At 40.7% G+C, this 23,522-nt stretch overlaps 1 protein-coding gene across 2 annotated transcripts in view; it reads right to left on the bottom strand.

Moving 5' to 3' along the window:
• Positions 1-13,941, bottom strand: part of PPP4R3A (protein phosphatase 4 regulatory subunit 3A) — a 45,271-nt gene extending 31,330 nt beyond the window's left edge. The window contains exons 1-2 of one of the 2 annotated variants that reach the window (XM_086614100.1): positions 13,289-13,941; positions 5,861-5,916 (exon numbers count right to left, since the gene is read on the bottom strand). In XM_086614100.1, coding sequence (XP_086470226.1) covers positions 5,861-5,916; positions 13,289-13,430 — 198 coding nt within the window. In that variant the 5' untranslated portion in view covers positions 13,431-13,941. Of the gene's footprint in view, positions 1-3,947; positions 4,002-5,860; positions 5,917-13,288 lie in introns of those variants that run through there. The other variant, XM_086614102.1, reaches the window with a different exon arrangement.
• Positions 13,942-23,522: the final 9,581 nt, after the last annotated feature.

Genomic DNA, 23,522 nt, shown 5'->3' on the forward strand with positions numbered 1-23,522 from the left:
GTGCTACAGCTTTATTTGAGACTGCATTCCTCCTCGGAAGGTAACCTTTGAAAATGCTACTGCTATAATGTAAGCCAGCAAGCAGTGGTGATGGTACTTAGATGGACAGGGCTTAGTATTTACCATCCGATTTCTCCTCACTTTTTGAAATTATTTCCAAAAGGCCTACTTTCCGTTATAGAAAGGTTGTTGAATACACACTATCAGTCTCAATTTCTCACCATAAAACTCACCAGAAGTCATGCTTTTATTAGATGCTAAATCAGTTTTATTTAACTATTAGGAAGCTGAGCAGCAGGTGCGTTGTACAGCACTCATACAATCCCCAAAGCAAGTTCTGAGATTTCATAAAGAAGAATTTCAGAGCAACTAGTAATCAGGATTTGATTCTGCTGTAAAACTGATTTAAGATTTCTTTCCTAATGTGACAAAACTAAGAAAACTTATTATTCAATGCCCTCTCCCTGGTGTTCACATCCTGGGAGAACTCTAGAATTCTCTGTAGTTCCAAAATATTCTCCAGGCATTCCTATGAGATGTAGGCTGCTCTCAAGAAGTAGTGATCCCCCAAATTAAGACAGGTCTTTCACAAATTCTTGCTTTCTATCTTAAAAAGAAAATTAATCTCTTACTAGTAGCCCTCAAACAATTCAGGACTATGACACTCTTCTGGAGCCCACTGGAAGTTCAACACAGGAAGGTTGTTTCTCCCTGTCTTGGACTGTCTGATTGCTAGTCTTCCTTATCTAAGCCCTTAACGATGTTTACAGTTACAGACACTTCCCTGGACACGCCAAGCCACCTTTCAGCATCTTGCTAGCTAATTATTTCCAATCAAAAGTACATTTTTTGTAAGAAGTTTTCTGCTTAGGAAATAAATTACTGGCACTATCCAGGTTTTTTAAGTTAAATATGTACAGTTGTTGTGGTAGGTTGCAGAAGAATCTTCAAGCTAAAAAAACCTGCCCCAGTAATGTAATATAAAGCCTCAATTCTGTGTTTGGTTTTGTGCATTTGTTCACCTAGAACCTGGATATCTGGATGTGTTAACAAGTTATCCCAAAAACTGGAATAACATATCAAAAGCACACTCAGACTTTTGGCAGAATGTATTCTATTAGCTTCTATGAAAGCTCAACAATCATATGTGACTCTTCAGTTAGTGGTTTCATAGCTGCATTCCCATGAATCACAGGGAATAAAATCAGTTTATTAATTCTGTAACAGAACCTTGACTCACTAGCCTAGTAACCACACTCAGAAACAGCAGAAAAATCAGCTTTCACAGGAAAACACACGTGAGGATAAAGGAACATGTGATCACTTAAAACAGATGAACCAATCCACCCCAAAACCAAGAGCAGTCACTCCCCTTGTTTCTCCCCTCACCCCACAAAACCACATGCTTTTCCTTACTATCTTAGCTACAATAGGCACAAATTTTATTGAAATAGTTTCCCTGTTGGCTTGCTTGTCCTAACATCTTCTCTGAGCATTCTGTCAGTGCCTTTTTGGATCTTTTCAAAATTTAGCTTTGTTATTCGTAAGTCTGCTCTCCATCATTCAAGCATCACCACCTTCAAGCTACATAGCTAGCAGATGGCACTCTGGATGAATTTAAACTTTGTATTCCTGCAAGGAACTAAAAGGACTGCAAAAGGAGAGTACACAAGACACTGAGGTTTCTAGGGCAGAAGCAAGACTTTGTAGCTGTAAGCAACTCAAATCTTTCTTGTTTCAGGCACAAAAAGGGATGCAATACATACTTCATCACTGAGTTACAGGATGTACATGGATGTATCTAAAATAAAGTTGAGGATATAAGTCTTTATTGTTTTATTGCCAAAGCATTGCCAAAGTACATTGCAAGTACATTGAAAAGTATATACCCCAGTCCATACCCATATCAGCTTTCTCCCTAGATAAATGCTATGTACATAGAGTTTATTTCTCCTTTAAGGTTGCATAGGAAGAGGTGTCTTGTCCAAAAATACTAGTGCAATTATTCATTTTCTGAATAAGGATCACGTGTTTAACAGCAGCACCTCTGGCACTAGCATTCTGGAACTGTGACATTTTAATGCCTTTAAAAAAAAAAAAACAACCACACCACAAAAACCCAGAGCATAGATTGAAGTGTGTAAACCGACTTCACCAGGACATTACAATTAAAATATCTTCTAACATCACTAGTATATTAAGAAAAGAACCAACAACAGAAGAGGAAAACTAAGAATTTTATGTGTGGTCCAGCAACTCATAGTATAATTACATTCCAATTACTAAACAAAATCTGCTTTTAAGCTGTGTGCTACTCACCCATAACCAAATTCAGTATATTCCATGCCAAAGTTACAGGACCATTATTGTAACATTTTAAAATAAAAATACCAATAAAACTTAACATACAGTCCTAAACAAGAAGTCAGGAGGCCGTGCAGCTGTACTGATGCACATTTTGCTTTTTCAGAAAAAATCTTCTGCCTACAAATTGTAACTTAACATAAGAAATATTAGTCCTTTTTCTGAGCCACTGGACATTAGTTTCTCAAGTTGTTTTCTTTCTAGCTTGTTTTCCTCATAAGTATTCCTTTCTTCTAGTTCTAGCATGAGTAAGGACGAGTTTGCCAGGAAGTACACAGTTCGGACCATCTGAAAACTTCCACTGGTAGCAATTCTGTGTTACAGAATCAGATACAGAGACATATCTTTCTTTTTGAACACACAGCAGAAAATGACTCTTCGTTGTGACAGAAGGACCAATCTAATTTATCTGACTAGTGGAAAGGTAGTTAAAAGACTGTATGTGTTTCATGCTTTAAGGAATTATTTCAAACTTCCAGACGGCAGGTAAGTCTGCGAAGACCAGGGACTAGATTGTGCAGACTTCAGCATCTCAGGACCATGTATAAAAATGAGTCCCTGAGCAGGTCTCAAGATCTGCCAAGTATTCTCCTCTCCAAAGGGAAAAGCAGGCGGTTGTTTTCTACCACCAATTAGGTCAACGTTTACATGCATACAGAGACCTGACTAATCCACAACAAAGGGCAGTCATTGCTGTCAATCCTAAACCCTAACAAATCTAAAGCAGACAAGGTGACAAAATTTTACTTGAAGTTCAGGTACAGGGTATGGTTTTTGTTGTTTTGGGGTGGGTTTTTTTTTGTGGTTTCCATGGATCTTTTACACATCAAGAGGACAGAGGCAGCAAGGCAAACTTGTACTCAGGTCTTCACACTATTATTGTGACAAAGAATTACCTAAGCTGTGACAGTCATCATTAAAATATACATACGTATATGCTGAGATTGCATAATTTGTGATATGAACAATTACTGAGACAATCTGTTTCACACTGGCACTAGTAGTGGAGCATAGAGAGAAGGTTCTTTTACCAGTGGAAGAACTTCATTGTTTATCACAAAGGTATCCATAGGCTTGTTGAAGAACCTAAAGCAACTGGCATTCCAAGTTTCCCCAACCAGAACTGGCATTCCAGCTATCACATCTCTCTCCTTCCTTGCAAACACAAGCCTGTTGGTCCAATAACATTGCTTCTTCTTACAAAAGCCTCGTGTCAGCCTAGACAAAAGTCAGAACTCATTCACTTATTCCATTAGATATCCAAGGTGTCTACGAGCCTCATGTTAAGTATGTCTCAGTAAAAACAGCTCTGATGTACTGCTATGTACCCCTTTAAAAGGGAATGGAGGGTCACCCTCACAACAAAATTTTGAGATAAAAGGCTAGTAAGACCATAACACTGGAAAGTTACTTCGAAGTTTTAAGTCTTATGTTGCTAGGAGATTTTTCTTGAAATTTTATAAGCACAACTGACAGCTGCAGGCAAACTCAAAAGGAAGTCTTCTATCTCAGCCTGCAATTTCACTAGTAGCTGAGGTGACCTAAGTGGCACTCTGCAGCCAAAAAGGAAAGATCTCACTCACTCTTCCATCCCACAGTTGTACAAATGGATCTTGTGTGAGGTGGCTTGAAACTTCTGCTGATGTAGAGAATCACCAGTTTTTGAAGAGAGATCTGGAGTACCAAGCTGACTTTCTTGTGGTTTAATGAGTTTATGCAGTTCAGAGTTCTACGAGCAAAGGTGGAAAGAAGCAACTCTTCCGTTCAGCTGCTAAGCACCAAGCCTAGCTCATATGGAATCAGGTTTAAACTTTGAACTTTCCCTACTAATGGAAAGGATAAGTAGGCCACACCTGAAAGATAACGTGCTACAAAGTAGGATTAATACACACACTAAGAAAGACTTGGTATTTCTAAGGATCATAGTGGAACCCTACATTCAATCTATATTAAGATACTGCTTTGCTTAAATAATATGAACAATCCACCTGCAAATATAAATTTCTGTCTATGCAGCATTTGAAAGCTTTAAGAGCAGCATAGAAAACGTATAGTACTGTTACAACAGAACAGATTCGTGTTCACATTTTTATTTCTCTATTCATGTTTTCACAATCACCATTATTGATTTGTGCAGTGCTAGATTACAATATATGCCTGATCCAGAGTAGCAATGAGCACAGATACGAAATGCTGTAGAGCTGACAGGCACGTGTGGTGGTTTGCACTGATCTTAAAATTTTACGCCTACTTTAAACAGACTTCATGTTTGTTCTGGCATAAAGCCTACTGATACAAAGCTCAATGCTCTTTGAACAGATTTGAAACAGCAAAGCAAGTTTACACTAGATCAGCACTTTATGCCATAGAGCTGTGAAATATTCAATGATGTTTTAGGAGTGCTAAAGCTTGAGTTACTGTATCATAGAACCATGACCTCAAGCTAGCCAGGATTAGAACTAAGAGAGCCTGCTTCACATTTTTGCTGGTCTTGTCCTTTCTTACTCCCTACAATTGATTCTCCACCCCACAGCGGCCTTACCAGTTTTTCAGCACAGACTGTTTATACGGTGCATGATGGATTATAACAAGAGGAAGAAACAGGTTAAATTTTCCAAGGAAGGATATTTTAAACCCAAACTCATTCTCCTCATTCAGTCACACATACAATCCTGCAAACAGCTGCAGCCACACAACCACTGCGATTGACTGTGAGCAAAACTACAGGATGTCTACACTTAAATAAACTATTAAAGCTGAAGACTGAAGAGCATTTTAATACATTAATTGTACCTGACGGGACTTTAGCAAGTCTGAGCTGAACAGACAGGCAAGAAAATACAATCTGGTTCAGCATTTCTAAACCTCTAAGGGTAATTCTCAGCATTTACGAGATAAGAACAGCAAAGTCCAAGACCTACAGTTCACATCTCACTCATCTCAGTAGCATCCTTTAGGGGCTCACAACGTATGGCTTAAATAATTGAAGAAAGGTGCAAACAAGAGGTGAGAAGCTGCTTTTATGCACACGGAATGCTTTGAAGCAATAGTAAGCCATATCCATCTTCCAAGTAAGAGTCAAAGAAAAGCAAACACACAAATAGGTTTAAAGTCTTCTAGTCTTATGTTAAATAAAATACATTGAAAGTTGTAGTATCTGAAATATAAAGAAAAAAGCCAGATGATATTAAGTTTCAGATACTATAATCCTCAGGAACCTCAGATACTTTGTGATCTTTACAACCATACTTTGCCTGTCTCTCCCAAAGTATTTTTTGCTGTAAAATGGAGTGCAAGTTATCTATATAACTTCACAAAAAAATGCAGAGAAATAACATATATTTATCATGAAATGCACAAAAACATTGAGAATTACTTCGCCTCCTATTTTTGGTACAAGAACATACAATATAACTTGCAGTAGAGGCAAAAAAATGACTATTTTGCTGAAGTTAAAGAACCTGCCTTTAAATGTGAGGAAAAGAAGTATGTTTACCTGTTGCTTCTGGTATGCAGTGTTCGGGTTAATTTTGGACTCCAAAAGAAGAGAGCCTAGAAAAAAAAAGTTACACTTATTTACATGTGTACTAAAATTTCAATCTCAACATGAATTTTCTGATCACTCTTTCTTCAAGTAGGTATTAACACCTTTCCTCCCAACAATATGTCTATTAAACCCATATTCTACAGCTTCGCATTTCGTTTTTCCCCTCAAAGATATTTTCCACAGAGTACAGAACGTTAAAGAGTGTTCTAAGAACTGGATTTTTTAACCTCTTCCTCATTCCGAGTAATGACTTCTCCATTGAAAATTTTTTAGAGATTATAAAGCCTGCAAAAAAATCAGCACACAAAAACCGTATTACATAGATCATCTATGGTTGTTTTGTATAAAATTTGCTAATCATGTGGTATTTGTTCTTAAAGTTTAGCTAAAATGTTTACATTAGTTTGCAGGAAAGCGTATCTAGAAACTAATGCTTAGAACGGCAACCATTGCGACTGCCAATACAAAAAAACTTCAGACATGATAAACTTAAAAACAACAGTTCCACAGCAGCTTATACTGATTTAAGACACAGAACAGTAATTCCATTCTCATATCTGCACTTCCTTGCCCTTCCTTTTGCGGAAGCCTTAGTGTTAATGCACGTCACATTTAAATGGTCCAGAGGGTTGATCTAGGTGAAAACAACCCCTTAAAGCTGCTTTTATTTTTGGTCTAATCACTTCCCTCATCCATCTTGCTGCTCAGCTGCACAAATGCCAGTGCATGAGCCAGTACTTACAGTCACGACTTAAACTTACGTATCTGCAGAGCTGCACTCAACATATATGAAGAAGTACTGATAAATAAACTTGCATAGTCAGTCTTGTAATTAAAACATAAGACTACAAGCACCCTTTTAAAAGAGTCACCTCTCCATTCATTTACCTGCTTAAAATTATTATTTAAAAGTCCAAACTTTAAGAAAAATCTCAACTACTCAGTTTCATAGCTACAGTTGTAAGGCAGTCTTGTATTTATATTACTAGAATATTTGCCAAACATCCTCACAAAATCTACACTAAAGAAAAACTAAAATGCTTCAACCACCTCAAATACGGAAGCCAGAGAACTTGAGGACAGGACAAGAAAACAAATTACTTGGATTTGAAAACATACTTGGAATTGAAAATCCAATCTTACAACAGAATGAACAATGACTAGCTAGTTTTCACTATCTGAAGAGTATACGGATTATAAAACTCATGCCAAAAATTTCCCAAACCAGTGTTTGTTTACCAAGTATCACCATCCTCAATCTCACAGGTTACATTTACAAAAAACATCCACACTCCTTTCCTGAAGAATTGCTACTAATAGAGAATCACAGAATCAATCACAGAATCATTTGGTTTGGAAGGGACCTCAAAGATCATCCAGTCCAACCCCCTGCAATGAGAAGTGACAACTTCAACTAGATCAGGTTGCTTAGAGCCCTGTCTAACCTGACCTTGACTGTTTCCAGTGATGGGGCATCTCTACCACCCCTCCAGGCAACCTGTGCCAGTGTTTCACCATCCTCATTGTAAAAAATTTCTTCCTTATATCTAGTCTGAATCTCCCCTCCTTTAGTTTAAGTCCATTACCCCTTGTCCTGTCACAACAGGCCCTGCTAAAAAGTTTGTCCCCATCATTCTTATAAATCACATTTAAGTTCTAAAAGGCTGCAATAAGGTCTCTCCAGAGCCTTCTCCAGGCTGAACAACTCAACTCTCTCCATCTTTCCTCATAGAAGAGGTGTTCCATCCCTCTAAAAACAGCATTCCCTCTTCTGTTACGATCATCAGTTATAGACAGTTATAAACATCACTTTCAATCTCACTTTCAGTTTCAAACCCTCAGTTTCAACTACATGAAGTTTTAGAATATTTTTTTGTGCTATTAACTTGCTTAGCTAACTTCTAGAAATTGTTTACTGTCTAGAAATATTTAATAGCAGCAAATATGAATTAGGATCTTGTAAGAATTAAAAGCAACTGATAATGTTAATATATTTTAACTGCTGAACACAGATTTACAGATACGGAAATCATTAAATAAGCAGAATATCATAGATAACTTGAGTGCCATGTTTGACAAAATATTATTAAAAAAATAATCTTTAAGACAATTGAATGCAAACATTTCTTCTTCCAGGCTAGGAGACACTAGAGAATGACCTCTTTACTAGACTTACCACAAAAGAGCATTTCTTCTTGTCTACTAAACCTGACACTTGCAAGAAAGACAAATCGAGCCTTATAAGGCTTGACTTGCTTCTCAGTACCACATGATTTAACCATTATTCCTCACCATTCCAGACAATAACTAGAAAAATATTAATTTGGAGATAGAAGCATACTGAAATATGCTTTATAACCCGTAACTGCCCCAAATCCATCCTTCTAGAGAATCTGATGCTCTGTTTGTGCAATTTGTTCCCCCAAAAGGGTTCAACAACTCAAAATCAGTGACTATTCTACTAGTTAGTTCAGTGAGTTTATTTTCATACAGGAAGCTTTACAGGATCAGGCCCCCTCCTGGTATGAGGCAGTCTTAGGTCTCTATTACTCGCTTCTGAGAACCAGGAAACAGTAACAGATGTCTGTATCACAAATACATTCTTTAGAAAAATGTTACAGAAATTTAACATACAGCAAATAAAGTTCTTCTCCATTCAAAGTCAATATCAGTATTGATTCCTAAATACACTTCAAGATGCTTACTCTTGCATTTATCATAAGAAATTACTTTCTACGTAGGTATTTTTCTCTTGGTACTATCCTAGAATATGTTAAGACTATCCAGTATATCCCATATAAAAACACACCAACAAAATTGCATTTTAATTGACCCAATGACTATTCAAAGTTAGGTAAGTCCTGAAAACTCACCTTAATACAAACTATGGTTTTAATAAATCCCTCAAAATTACGCAGATCTAGTTACTTTCTAAATTATAGCCTTGAATGAATTTGTAAAGGTAACTGCAAAACATTGGTGCCAGAAGGTAACATCTGAAACCACCTATAAAGAAGAAAACACTGATTTGCAGTATTCTGTTATATGCCACTGTAATGCAACATAGCACAGCTGGGTTTTTGTTAGTATAACACCACCGTTCTGTGTTGTGAAAGGAATATGTGTATATGGAAAGACTTGCTAAAAAGAGATTACATACAGATATTTTCAAAGATCTTTAGAGAGAATCAAATATCCCAATCCAGTAGTCTCAAAAAAGAAATCTGCAGACTTGTTTATATATATGCATATGGAGGAGACCTGCTGATATGGAATACTGCTCTTCTCCCATTAAATTATTATATGGATCCTTCCTCAAAAGGAGAAAAGGTCCAGTGTCACTCATTACTCCTCGCCAGCATAAACATGCTTGTTTAAATGAAAATTTTAGTTCAAGAGCTGTTTTTTTTGCAAGATGTACACACAGGTTTAAGTTCTGCAATCAGTTCTGCTGCTAGTGAATCACAGAAACCAATCCAGAGACTTCAGGAACAGCTCAAACCAAGGTCCAAGAATGCGCTCTTAATTTGCAAGAGAATATTCCTCAGTCTAACACATTTCTGAAGGGCCAAATCCAAACATTAAGGAGAAGAGAGAACCAGGAGAAAAGAAAAACTCAAAAAAAAAAAATCCCCCCACATCCTCCATATTTTTTTCATTTTAACCTAAGTACATAATCATAAAATTTTCTGTGTTGGTCTCCTAAAAATAAACAAATAAAATTCATCCCTTGAGTTTGAGCAAGGTAAAGTGAACTTTAGTCAAATTCTGGCTAAGCCTTCTGCCAGAATTACAAGGTTACTGATACCTAGTCTAAAGAAAGAGCGAGGATGTGCATGCCTACTCTTTGGCAAAAGTAATTAACATACAGAATTCAGAAGGGGCAAACTACAACTTCTGAATAAAAGCCATTAGACAGTTCCTAGAAGAAAGCTGGCAAATATGGCATCTAATGGGGCGGTTCATTATGGCTTGTCAAAAAGTTTAGTTACAGGACTACAAAGCTTTAATTAAAGTTTAAGCTCTCAAATTAACCCAAGTTAGTTGAACAGAAAAGTTCATTTTAGAGGTCACTTCAGTCAGCTGGGCTCAGGAAAAAAAGTGATCTGAAACTATGCAGTGAAAATCTAGAAGCACGCAGACATTTTATGAAAGAGGCAGGTCACAGGAGCCTAAAATACCATGTGAGAAACAGGTAAACAGGTAAATCAAAGGCTGATTACACACAAACCCACATGGAAGGTGATCACTTGTAAGAAAGAGTTCACTACTGCTCTACTGCAATTCAAGTAGAATACACTGCAACTAGGAATCACACAGAGAAACATTTCAGGGTTTTCAGTAAAAAAGTCAACAGTCGTTTAAGCATAAAACACCCTAAAACAACAATTCCCTGTTTCGAAGCATAATATATCTGATCTGAAAGCAGTTCATGATATTTCTGTACTGTAACAGATTATTCCACATTGCCTGCAATGACTGTTAAAGTTTAGAGCCTGGGAGCATTAGACATCTGAGATAGCAACCCAAATCACTCATCTGCTCTAAATTATTTTAAGATGGTGTTAAAAAAACACGAGCCCAAGAAAAAAAACACTCCTATAGATAAAAAAAATTGCACTCATATTCAGTTCTTATTGCTCCAATTCCAGATGATACCTTACCTTGGACTTGGTATACTGATTGTAGCTCCCTTATCTGAAAAACCTTACGCTGCCATAAATCTCAACCACTTGTAAAGCAGCTATGGAGCTACACCAAGTCACAGCTGTACAATCAAAAGACTGAACTATGCGCTAGCCCGCATGGTCAGCCGAATGTACCTCTGGTAGTTCTGCTGTTGCTCTGTGGACAGCCAAACCGGCCCTTTAACAGGAGTGGGAATTTCCCATAGACAGCAGAAACTACTGCTAACATCCCCCACAGCCTACCCCCTACTCAGGAAACCAAGCCCTCAACTTCAGGCAGATCGTGAGGTTTTCAGTCAGCTTCCTGAAGTAAGTCAGTAAGAACATGCCAACGTGCACAGGATGAATCTCAGCTCAAACGCTAGGAAAAGCTGGTTTAGAAAAGGAGGAAGGAAGAAATTTCATTGTGGAAATAGGAGGAGCTGACAAAGAGACAATACAAGAATGCAATGGAAACATGGAGGCTAAAGGTGTATAGGTCAGGTTCCCAGTACTTGTATGTTTTCGACAACTAGGGGGAAAAAAAAAATAAAATAAAAAAAACACAGTCAACTACTTCATGTAGTTAAAAAAGCATGTGAGGAAACATACAAATTGCATAGTACCTAACACACAAGTCTGGCATTACCTTTTTCCAGACCATTTGCTCACATGTAAAAATGACCGTATCTGCCTTCAAAATCAGCCCACAAACAACTGACACTGGGAATAAGCAAAATACAAAACAAATTTTATGAGTTGTTTACACAAGCAAGTTTGAAAAAATAGCCTATTAATAGAGTGCACATTTACCCAGGACTGATACTACCTACTAAATTAAGAACTTAAGCTCTGCATATTACTCAATACTCTTGAAGTATATGCATGCTGCTTGAGAGAGGTCTAACGTGCGTATCCTATTAAACACACTACTGTGTATTAGGTGCAATTAGTAAGCTTGAGCCAGTTCTGCTTCGATAAAGTATCTTAGCTATGCAACACAAAGTAATGACTTCATCTTTGTTTTGGGATCATTTATACCAATTTGTATTTTCCTTCTTACAGATGTTCATTCACAACAAATAAGCTGGCAACAAGAGTTCAATTCAGGTTCTAATCAGTCTTAGGCATACATATTCCACTGAAAGTCAATAAAAGGATTTTAGTTTGAATGGGCTGTTTCTTCACAAGCAGGTTATGAACTGCAGTTCTTTTGCTTTTTTTTCTAAAAAGAATTAAAAAAATAATCATGAAATTGTTTAGTGTATAGAAGACATGACAATTTTCAAACATGAGCACAGCAGTCATGTAGACAGAAAGGACTGTATGTACAACAAAATATACTGTAAAGATTAGCCTAAACATTTAGCGATAACTTTCTTTTTACCTCCCTTTGAAATTAAACTATTTCCATTCTGAATGGTTTTTTTTGCACTATGAAGTTGGCCAAACTATAAATGCATCCTCTTCAGTGTAAAATGAATAAAATCACGTATCAATGTAACTTTTTAAAGTATAATCAAGGAACTACAAAACCTTGATATTCACGCTTATCAGCTCAATTATCAAAATCCTGCTTAGATGAAAGTTTGATTCCTCTATATCTGATCCTCCATTGTGATCTTTGCAGTAGAGATTATTGTACAGTTTGTCAGAACTTTCTCAAACAGTAAGAATTAACGATTCTCAAGTTGCTTTTCATCCTAGTTCCCACAATGAAAAAGCCAAATAAGGAAAATTACAAGGTCTGTTGACAGTCACAAGCTACAACTAGATCTACAAGTCACAGGATATAGTAGCTGTACATCTGATCAAGTAATAAATCTTTACTGACAGACTTTACTAGCAAATATTAGATATTGACAGTAAACAGATATTCACAAGCACACATTTTAAAATCCACTCTGACCACAGCAGTTGTGAACTCACTTAACCAGTAATCAAGACTAGCCCAAACATGTAGCTACAGGGGTAGATAGTACTACTCAACATATACTATTGTCATATGTTGCCAGAAAACGTAAAGAAAGTTGATAATGCATCGTTTTAAATTTATTTACGGGAAGATCTAGAACTGCTGAAGGACTGAGAACTACTGTTCCATAAAAAAAAGCACCTCTGAAAACGCTGTTCTGTCCTTTGTATTGTCTTTACTATGTAACAACTGTACTTTGATAACTGTTGATAGCTTTTAGAATATCTTGCATAATTCTTGCTCCCAAAAAAAAAGAAGGGGAGGGGAGGAAAGGGAAAAAAAAAAAAAAAAAAGGGTGTTAGCCATCCAATGACTTCATATAAATTTATACTAAAAAGCATTATTTAAGTTTTTAACAACTCCTTTCCTGAGGGGATCATTTCCAGAAACGTCTAAGGAAGGACACATCACAATTTTGAAACCGGAGTACACTGGGCATCTAGTGACCAGATATCCAAACCTATACAAGATTTACAACAAGGCCTGAACGTATCTTGTATGCAACGCTGTGTATTCACTATGAACCAAGTGCCTACTACGCTTTGCACTTGATGGCAACCTTCCATTTCTTTCACTTCGCCTAACACCGATGAACTATGGTTAGAGCCTACTTGCTTTTAGCAATCACATTTGAATTATGCAGCAAAACATTTAAGGCAACAGACACAAAGCTAAGCTGAGTTCCCTTTCTGGGTAGGATGAGGAAAGATTGTACCTTCAGACATACACACTTACCATCACTCTCTGCCCTGACTAGCAGGGACATGCCCTTCAGCCTCTCCACGTAGCAAGAGGACACATGCCCTGTGCCTCGATCATCCCACTGACGGTCCTCATTCAGCGTGTACACCTTCACCCTCCGCCGGGTGTCAGTCATCCTGCCGCCTGCCACACCACAGCCACCACTCTGGCTTGCAATCGCTGGAGGAGCAGGAGGCCGGTCGGGGCCTAGGCCCCCCTCAAAGCTAGGGAACAGGAAAGATGGCAGCAGCCCCACAGGGGCACGCCAACCAAGGTCTTCTTATCCTCTTCAGTGCTCCAACGGGATCCTCATTATCGAGGGTAACAGAGGATTGGGGGAAGAGGAGGAACAAGAAAAAGAGGTGAAGATGTGAAGGAGAGCTGCTCCAGGCACAGTCGGGTGCTGCACAAAAGGCGAGTAAGCCCAGGCAGGGGAGAGCCGCAGAGAACAGAGAGGCTCTTTGCAGGGTGAAGGGCAGGCAGGAGAGGCGGTAAAGAAGGGATCCTGGAGGAGCAGTGGATCCACGGGAGCGGAAGCAGCGGTGGACAGCAGATGGCACAGGCGACAAGAGGCAGCCGGCCTGGGGTGACAGGAGCAGGCGCCGCTGGAGGTCGGGGCCCTGGCGACAGAAGCAGGCGGGAGGCTGGCGAGGCCGGGGTGAAGCAGGCGCGGGGAGGCGGGCGGGAGAGGGGCCGCTCGCCCTCGCCTGGAGCTCGGCTCTATTGTGCAGCAGCTGCCCAGGCCCGCAGCCCCTCACTCGCCGTCCGTCAGCGCGGGGCTTCGAGGAGCCGCCCTCCCCGCCGAGGCTGGCCGGGGCCTGCGGGCACTGCCTGTCCCAGAGCGGGATGAAGCGGACGGGCGGGCTCAGCGCCCCGTCTCCTCCATGGGCTGCCGTCGCAGGCGGCGGCTTCACTCCCAGCCCGGCTCCGCCGCCATATTCTTCTTCCTCCTCCTCCTCCTCCTCCTCCTCCTGGTGCTGCGGCGGCTCAGTCCCGACTCCTCAGCACACCCTGCGACGTGGCTACGCTCCCGGCACTCACCAGCCCGGCCGGCAGAGAGCCGCTCTGCCCCGCCGAGGAGGCGACGGCACGGTGTAGCGCGGCGCGGCCCGTCCAACCCGGCTTCCTCCGTCCCCCGTCTCCGCCTCAGTCACTGCGCGGCCGCCATCTTGGTTTCACCTCTCACTGGAGGCGCGGGGTCTCCCAGCCAGCGGCCGCACGGGCCGCCCGCCACCGTTTAAAGGGCCAGCGGCCCCCGAGCGGGCTGCAGGTCCGTTTAGCGCTCGCCGGCCAGCGCGCGGGCGCCACTGGGTCCCACGCGCTGCCGGCCGCCCCCCCCACCCCCCGCGCAGCACCGGCAGCCGCACCGCCCCGCGCCCGGCACCGCCCCCGCGCAGCGCCCTGCGGGATCGCGCTCGGATCTGCGCGGGCGGGACACGCGTGAGGCCCCGGCCGGGCCGTTACCGCGGGCCCAGGGAGCGGAGGCGCGGCGCGGTCCGGTGCCGGCTGCCGCCCGCCGCGCCCTGCGACGGCACTGCCCGCGCTCTGCGCGGCGCCTCGGACGTCGGCGGGTGCTGCCGGGGCCGGAGGTGACAGGCAGCGCGGCCGCGGTGGCGATGGGGGGCACTGCCGGCGGCCGCACGTGTGCGCAGGGGCGGCGAACGCGCGGCCTCGGGTCCCGGCGCGGAGGAGTCCTCGGGGGCGGCTCAAGCCCCTCGCCTCTCACCCCCCCGGGTTGCAGGTCGGGGGTTGTTTCGGGGTGTCTTTGCTTCGTGAGCACAACCGGACCCGTCCTCTCGCAAAAGAGGGTTGTTTGGTTTTGCTTTTCTTTCTTTTTTTCCCCTGTCCCACATAGCTGAGTGATCCAAAAGTGGAACAGCTTCTGGTTGAGCAGCTGTTGGGTCTCCATAGACGGAGATAGGATCTAACAATTGCAATAACAAACAGAAGCTGTCGAGTCTCTGCTTTTGCCTCTGCTGCCAACATCTGAACATATGTTTGACAGATTTCCCTAAAACATGCAAAAACACTATTGCATTTGGGACCCCGCAGACACACCACTGCACGAGAGTGTCCATTTCAGAGTATATTCTAGATAATGCTACCTACATGGGAGCTCATTTATGTACTCGAACTGATTGATTTATTTTTATTTTATGCTTTCAAACAAGTATTGGTATTTGTTTCTCAAAGTGAGTGATATTGGGGCTGGTTTGATCCAAACCCACGGATTATGAGATTTTACCCCAGAATTAATTATGTGTCATGAGGAAGCCTCCAGTCAAGTACTGTTGTCCCTTCTCTGTCTTCTATTTTGTTTGTCCCGTGAGGAAGACAGTGTTCAGCTCCACAATTGATACCCAATTTCCCGATGTGCTCAGGTGAAGCTGTTTGGCCCTTGCTCTCAGGCCTGGCTCTGATGCCTCCGGACTGGTTAAGGATACAAACATCTTCAAGAGTATTTTTCAGGCATCTGTCATGTAGCTAAAGGTATGTTGTGTGCTCTCAGCTAGTGCAATGAAAGGTTTGGAAAGATTCAGTTGTCTGAGAACTGCAGACTGTGGGCCCTGATGTCCTGGTTTCAGCTGGGACAGAGTTCATTTTCTTCTTAGTAGCTAGAATAGCGCTGTGTTTTGGATTTAGTATGGGATTTGATATGGGAAGAATGTTGATAACATACCAATGTTTGTAGTTGTTGCTAAAACATCCAGTAGTTTTTCAGCTTCCCATGTTTTGCCAGTGTGCAGGTGCACAAAAAGCTGGGAGGGAGCATCGCCGGAGCAACGGACCACAACTCCAAGTTTAGGATTTGAGTTTAGGTTTAGGATTGAGGCCCAAATTAGCCAATGGAATATTCCATATCATGCAATGTCATGCTCAGGATATAGATGAGAATTGACCAGGAAACTCTCTGTCTTTGGGGCTCTTGCTTTTCTGGGATTGCAATTTTTAAAAAATAATTATTAGTTTTAATTTTGTTTTATTTCAGTTATTAAATTGTTCTTATCTCAACCCACGAGTCTCCTTCCTTTTTCCCCTCTGATTCTCTCCTCCATTCCCCAAAGGTGGGGGATGGTGAGCGAGGGGCTGCGTGGTCTTTGGTTGCCGGCTGGGTTAAACCTCGACACCTGATGAAGGGAACCCACCCACCATGCAGCATGTGCACAGAAAAGCATCCATCACCTTCCCTTGGTGTCCAGTGCAGCTCCCAAGGGGATGGGCCTGGGGAAGCGCTGTGCCAGTATTTCTCTTAGGCAGTTCTGGAGATGGATTTTTGTGAGCTGAAAAAAGACTGATGTCACTAAGGGAAACCTCCGTGGGACCATTACAGTCATTTACAGTTTACAAATTGTACCCTCTTGTGGCCATCAGGTTAAGCGTAGACCGCTGTTCACTGTGGTTTTGGTTCTTTCAGGCTTTTCTGTGAATTGAAAACAAGAAGTTCAATCAGATCTCAGTTTGCATAGTTTGCTTTATGAAAATTTTGGGGTCAACTTATTTTCATTGGCACTATATTATTTTAATATCAGCCAGAACAATGCTCAGCCCGACAATAGTGCCCGCTTGTCAGGTTTCATCTTGATTCTCATTATATTTGCCAAAGGCTTTTATTTTTTTTTAAATGTTTTCACCCCCGTGATTAAAGAAGAAAGGTTGGGCATTGAGGGCAACTTCCCATGCTCAAAAGCATATGTGAAAGAAAAAAACATTCAGTTTATTTTTCTTGGAGTCATGATTTAGAAGGCCAAAATTGTGTCAGGTCGCATCTCAATTCCTTCTCTCCTTTTCCAGGGGTTTGAAGGATTGTGTCCAGAAGGAAATATCTTCAGCAATCGTGAGAGGCCATTCTTAACTAGTTAAAAGGTTAGGCTCCCTTAGTTCCTGTAAATAATCAAGGACCTTGCCCTGGCAGAGATTTTGGCCAGCCAGGAATTAAGTAATAAATGAGGAAATGGCATATTGAATACAGTTTTGAACTTCTCATATTCCTAGGAAAGTAACTGCATGTGGATCAATGTTATAGCAATAAGCCTAAAATGGGTTTACCCATGAGGGCTTCTTGCACAGCAGTCAAGACTAAAGAAAAAGATATTTTCTTCTTTCAGTATCTGCTCATAATTTTGGGAAAGAAAATTACATTGTTATTATGAAGAACTTCAGATCAGACATATAACTTGGAGCTATGCACTAAAGCATTATTAGAGTTCTTAAAAATCCTGGCTAATTATTTTCACAGAATCACAGAATCACAGAATGTTGGGGATTGGAAGGGACCTCAAAGGATCATCTAGTCCAATCCCCCTGCCTGAGCAAGACCACCTAGATTAGATCACACAAGAACGCGTCCAGGCGGGTTTTGAACATCTCCAGAGAAGGAGACTCCACACCTCTCTAGGCAGCCTGTTCCAGTGTTCTGTTACCCTTACTGGGAAGTTCTTCCTCATGTTTAAGCGGAACCTCCTATGTTCCAGCTTTTCTGACAAAAAAAAAAAAAAAAAAATCATATATTAGGGAAACTAACAACTTCAGACTTTACTATGGCAAAGATAGTTGCTAGAATGAAAATCAGTGTTTGCCCAAGTGTTTAGGTACAGCTACATTCAGTTTGTGCACACAAGTTTAAAGTCCGTACTATATACACACACACGGACACTGGCTAGGTCTTCTTGTTCCCAAGATGTATGTTTTGACGTGTTCACAAAAAAGCTGTGGAAAATGAATGACTGAGTGAAAAGAAAAATTACAGAGAAAAACTGATCCAAGTAGGGGGAGTCTATAAAGAAGAAATTGGTTGACATAAGTTAGGATATTTTGATCAAGAGAGGAGATTCAGAAAAATACATTTCTAGTTTAGTGGGAAAGTGAACACAGCAGTTTGAAATAAATACATACAAGAAGTAAAAAAAGACAAACCTAGCAATCATTACAAATTATACAGCGTAGAAAAATCATAGAGTCGTAGAATAGCAGGTTGGAAGGGACGATCATCTGTTCCAACCTTTCTTGGCAAAAGCACAGTCTAGACAAGATGGCCCAGCATCCTCTCCAGACGAATCTTAAAAGCGTCCGATATTGGGGAATCCACCACTTCCCTGGGGAGATTATTCCAAGGGCTGATTGTTCTCATTGTGAAAAATTTTCCTCTTGTGTCCAGTCGGAATCTCCCCAGGAGTAACTTGTAACCATTACACCTGGTCTTTTCCATGTGACACTTTGTGAAAAGGGAGTCTCCATCTTCTTTGTAGCCACCCTTTAAATACTGAAACATGGTGATAAGGTCTCCCCTAAGCCTTCTCTTCTCAAGGCTGAACAATCCCAGTTCTCTCAGCCTTTCCTTATATGGCCAGCTTCCCATGGATGAGAATGTCAAGGAATGTGCATGGTTGATAGCTTTAGCAACAGCTTAAGTTTCCTAAATCTTAACACTATTATAGTTCTATTATATCTAGATTTTTAAAAGTGTTAATATTGCTACAAAAAAGTAGAACGGTTCAATAAATAAATTTGTTCTGTACTTGAGAGAATGTGTGATGTGTCTGTATCGTGATGATGACTGAGTGCCTTCCTGGTCATTATTAAGAAGGATATTGAACAGCTTTTCTTAGAGAGAAACATTTTTAAAGTACACAGGCCCTAAAGAACTTGAATTTGAGAGTCCTAAAGGAGTTTGCATGTGTGATCTCAGGAGGCATGAAACCATATTAATTTTTAATGAAGCTTAAATTATTGCAGAAGTTCTGCAAGACGTGAAGACTGACTATAAGTATTCAAATCAGACAAGTGAGAATACAGATAATAATAGAGTAATTTATCTGACATCAATCACATGATAAATGCTGATACAGGATGCAATAAAGAATTACAAGATGGGAATATAGCAGTGGCAGCTGATGGGGCTTTATGGAAAAAATTGTTTGATTTCTTGTTAAATTACAAAATTGCTCGTAAGGGTAATAATGCAGATGTAGTATACATGGATAGTTCTCGGATATTTTTCTGGAAAGTCAACGTTGTATTCTATGAAGAAAGCTCGAACTGCATGGATCAGGTATGGGGTGACTGACATAGCTCGAAAGGAATTACCAATCAGTGGAGACGATTCTAGGTGATTGTGCAGAAATCAAGAGAGGACTGATGCTGTTTAGGATTTGTAGTAATGATTAAGAAGTAAGCATAAAATCTTTGCAAATAAAAACTGTGTATGATTCAGAGAGCCTGGAAGAGTTATATGTATGGCTGAGGACGGAGTGATTATAAACAGACAGGTTCACCTACTGAAAGCTCTGATGGAGGAGAAGGAATGGCTTCACCTGGGACAGCTGGGAGGGTTACTGGCAGCTGCTTCTGTCTTATTTCAGCTTGACAAATGTCTGTGAGCTCATAAGCACCTCCCGGTCACCACTGCATTTTTAAGGCAAACAATGACACTTTAACTTAAAATTCTAGGCTGTAACCAGTGTTGATTCAAGGGCTGATGGATGGGGCAGCCAGGGTGGGGGGCACCATGGTCAGCTAGAGATGGCCTGGTTGTGCTCTGACTTACACCTCCTAAATGGGACCATTCAGATACAGCCAAATACAAGGTCACACCCACGGGAATAAATAATAAAAAAAAATAAAGCAGCTCTGAAAGAAGCTAGGCTGCGTAGTAAACAAGCAAACCAACACAAACTTCTTAAATCACACTGTGTCTATAAGATGTAATACCTTTTGGGTATATTGTGAGATAAGCTGCGGAAGAACGTAACATCAGGACTCAAAAGCACTCAAAAGTAGCTTTAATGCCACGTTCTGTAATTCTGGTGTCCTCACTGTTAAAAGATTTTAGGAAATTGAAAAGGATCAGAAAGGACTGTTCTAAAGGACTTTGTTTTTTTGCAGATCCATTTGTTGCGCTTCAACATCTCTGATTCCTGCAGCTTGCACCGTTTTGCAGCATGCCCTGTGAATCATGTCTCACATGCCGCTGCTCAGTTTTCACATCCTGCCACAGATCCCCTAGAAGCAGTAGCCCTGTTCTTGTACCTGAACCACAAACCTGAACCTATGTAGAGCAGCAGTTAGAATTCTGTGACTCTTCCTCCTACACGATGTGCGTATGAATCCCCTCAACAGAAATGTCATCTCTTTTCTTTCAACCCATATTATCTTAATTTTCACAGTGCCTGAAAGACCCTAGTCTTCCAAGCAGCGCTTCCTTTTAAGAATTCTGTGCAACTGTATAGCCATGCAAAGGCTGTATTTGTTTTGAATTCCTACATGCCTCTCTGTATATGCTACACTTTCTCTAAATATGTTGGCCTCGTCATCAAAGACTGAAGAGTTTCAAAGCACTGCTGAAGCTATTGGCTGCAGAGAGCATGCCTGGGTCATTTATTCATCTGAGAGTAAAAATTCTGCCTTTCTGAGTTAGGGGCACTCTGAGACATCTGGATTATGCTAGCTGTCCCTATGTGATGCATGTTTCTATTTTTACATTTCTTATTGTGCATTGAATGTATTTGTAAACTTTGTTAGTAGGATATTAGTGAGTACTTTTTTCCTTTTTCTATGGCAAACTTCCTGTTGCTAACTTTTGCTCCCATGTATCCTTTTTTTTTTCAAATGAGATTTCCAGGACTTTATCTGTAACTCAGACTGCAACAGGCTTTTCTCAGACCATACAGTTGGTGGTCTTTTGAGAAAGTGATGGACAGAGAGGCAGGAAGTACAAGTTCCAAGTCGTAACCTTGTTTCCAAGAAGCTTTGAAAGTCCACCAGAAATCCAGAAGAGAAAAAACTAGCCTCATTTTCCTATTATGTATCTACCTAATCACCTCAAAAATTTCTAACCGATGCAATACTCTGATTAAAATAAATTCCTTGTTACCTTAGGTGCATCCCAGCGTGGGTGTGGGAACTGTTAAAGCTGTTTCCAGTTTGTGTAAATAAGAACTACATAGGTGGAAAAGGAAGAAAGACCAAAAGCGGAGGAGAAGGGACATTGTCGGAGCAAGACAGCAGCACATGGACACAGACAGATAGACACTCATCCATACACACTCATACACAATCTCAGTAGGTTGATACTTCAATCAGAGCAGTCATCTGGGATGACTGGACGGGACTTGTGTAAATTTAGGATCAGGTTCCTGAGCAAAAGCTGGTGAGGCTAGCAATACTTCTGTACATAATAAAATGTAATAATATTTTTTTTAAAGTCTGAAATTCGAAAAAATTTTCTGGGAAAAAAGAAGGAACATGAGTTTTTTGAAGGAAGTGTTTTAGAATCAGCCATTGCACTGACAGCAACTCAAAAAAAGACTTATTTTTTTCTGGTTTAAAAGTTATGAGTCACTTCAGTGTTCATGACAATGATGGCCTTAAAAATGCAAGTAATTTGAGACTTGCCTAAAGCAGGAATGATTGTGGTACAAGTTGCACCTAGCTAATATGAAGAGCAGGCAGATTGGGGACACATCCAACTACTAGAGAGACTACTTTACTAATTATCGAAGTCTGCTCTAGTATCTTTTGTTCTGTGTATGAAGCTACCAAGCAGAGGTGAGAACCTGACACCCAGGCTCTGTAATCTTTGGATGAGCTCTGCAGTAACAGAGTCGAAGCATTCAGGGAGGGAATTGTGCACTGTCCTCATGTCGCATCTCTTCTTTAGCTAGAAGTGAAGCTAAGTAGACCAAATGCAAAACTGGAGTTTTCACTACTATTTGCACCTAAAAATAACAACCTAAATTGCTTTGGAATGGGTGTGCCTCAGTAGTCATGTCGAAATTCTCCTGATTCTATATTTCCAGCCTAGCCGCCTGATTTTCCATACATTGGCTCCTTTCTGACTTACGCCAGAGATAGGACGTGGCAAATGTCTGTAACATCTTGAAAAGCATGAAGAAGGTCAACAAGAGCCAGTTGTTTATTGTCTTCCTCAGTGTACGAACTGACGAACAAGAAGCCCAGGGAGTGGGTGGGATGATCAAAATAAGAAAAAGAGGTCTGTTTTTCCTACCTTATGGAAGAAAGTGACCGAATGCTCTTCTGCAATGTGGCATGGATGGTGAAGCCCACCGTACTTGTCCAATGGACTAACCTACTACCAGACTCTCTTGCAGAGAGTATAGATAGCCTCAAAGCAGAGCTCTTAGATCAGAGACTTTCTGTGACTAATTGGCAAAGACATTAGCGGCATGTGGGGATTATCAGCGGATGTGCGGGAGGAAGAAGGTTGAGAGTGGTGTGTGTGCTAGTAAGGTCTGTAGCAGTGAGGTGGAAAGGGGATATGGCAGCTTTCACGCCCCGGTGCGTTGAAGTGTCGTGTGAATGCAGTCACACGTGCTGCAGGGCCGTAAGGCCTCTGCTGTGCGGTGGTCTGATGCATGCCAATCCGGCGAGGAATAGGCCTAAACAAACAGGACTCATAAATAGTCCTAAATAAATACCACTAAAAGCACACTTGGACATTGCTACCAAAGGCAGTGTAAGCGCACACCATTTCATTACTCATCACTGCAGCTTGTCACTGTGTAGAAATTACTTAACGGTTATTAAATATTAACTCACAAGTGTCTAAACTGAATAACATGCAGGAATTATTTATGGGGTTTACGGTTTTCACTGATGATGGAAGCTGAGAAAATAATAATGAGAGTATCTATAAGAATCTATCTTAGTTCTAGCTGTTTATTAGTGTTTAATACTAACTAAAACAGTATGGTGAAAAGAAAACTCTTTACATTTTCTGAAATCTTCTGCATAAAAAGTCATGTAAATATATATATACTTGAAAAACAATTTGGAAATGATAACTCAAATTCTAATTGAGAAGTTACATACGTAAAAATAAAATTTTCAGAAGATTGGTAGTATATTATCAAATCAGAAGGTACTTTTAACATAAAGCACCTGTAAGAGGTTCAATAAACATGCAGGGAAAGAAATAATTTTATCTTTTGGGTATCTTCTTGTACATAATTTGAAAACACTGCTCCTCCACCTAGGCAGAAGTAGCACTTGCAGTATTTGAAGTTTGTAATGATGATCCTTTGTTGTTCCTCCTGAATTTATGTCTTTGTTCTTTATGATTCCATCATAATTTTATCTCAGAGATGTTGCAAAGATAATATCCACTAATAATACAGCTGCTGATACACAAATAAAATGTTTTTCAGAAAAGGTCACAGCATCATCAACATAAATCTGAAACAGTAAACATTTAAAATATCTTTTATTCAGT

This window comes from Tauraco erythrolophus, chromosome 6 (genome assembly GCF_009769465.1).
Source record: "Tauraco erythrolophus isolate bTauEry1 chromosome 6, bTauEry1.pri, whole genome shotgun sequence".
Taxonomy (NCBI): domain Eukaryota; kingdom Metazoa; phylum Chordata; class Aves; order Musophagiformes; family Musophagidae; genus Tauraco; species Tauraco erythrolophus.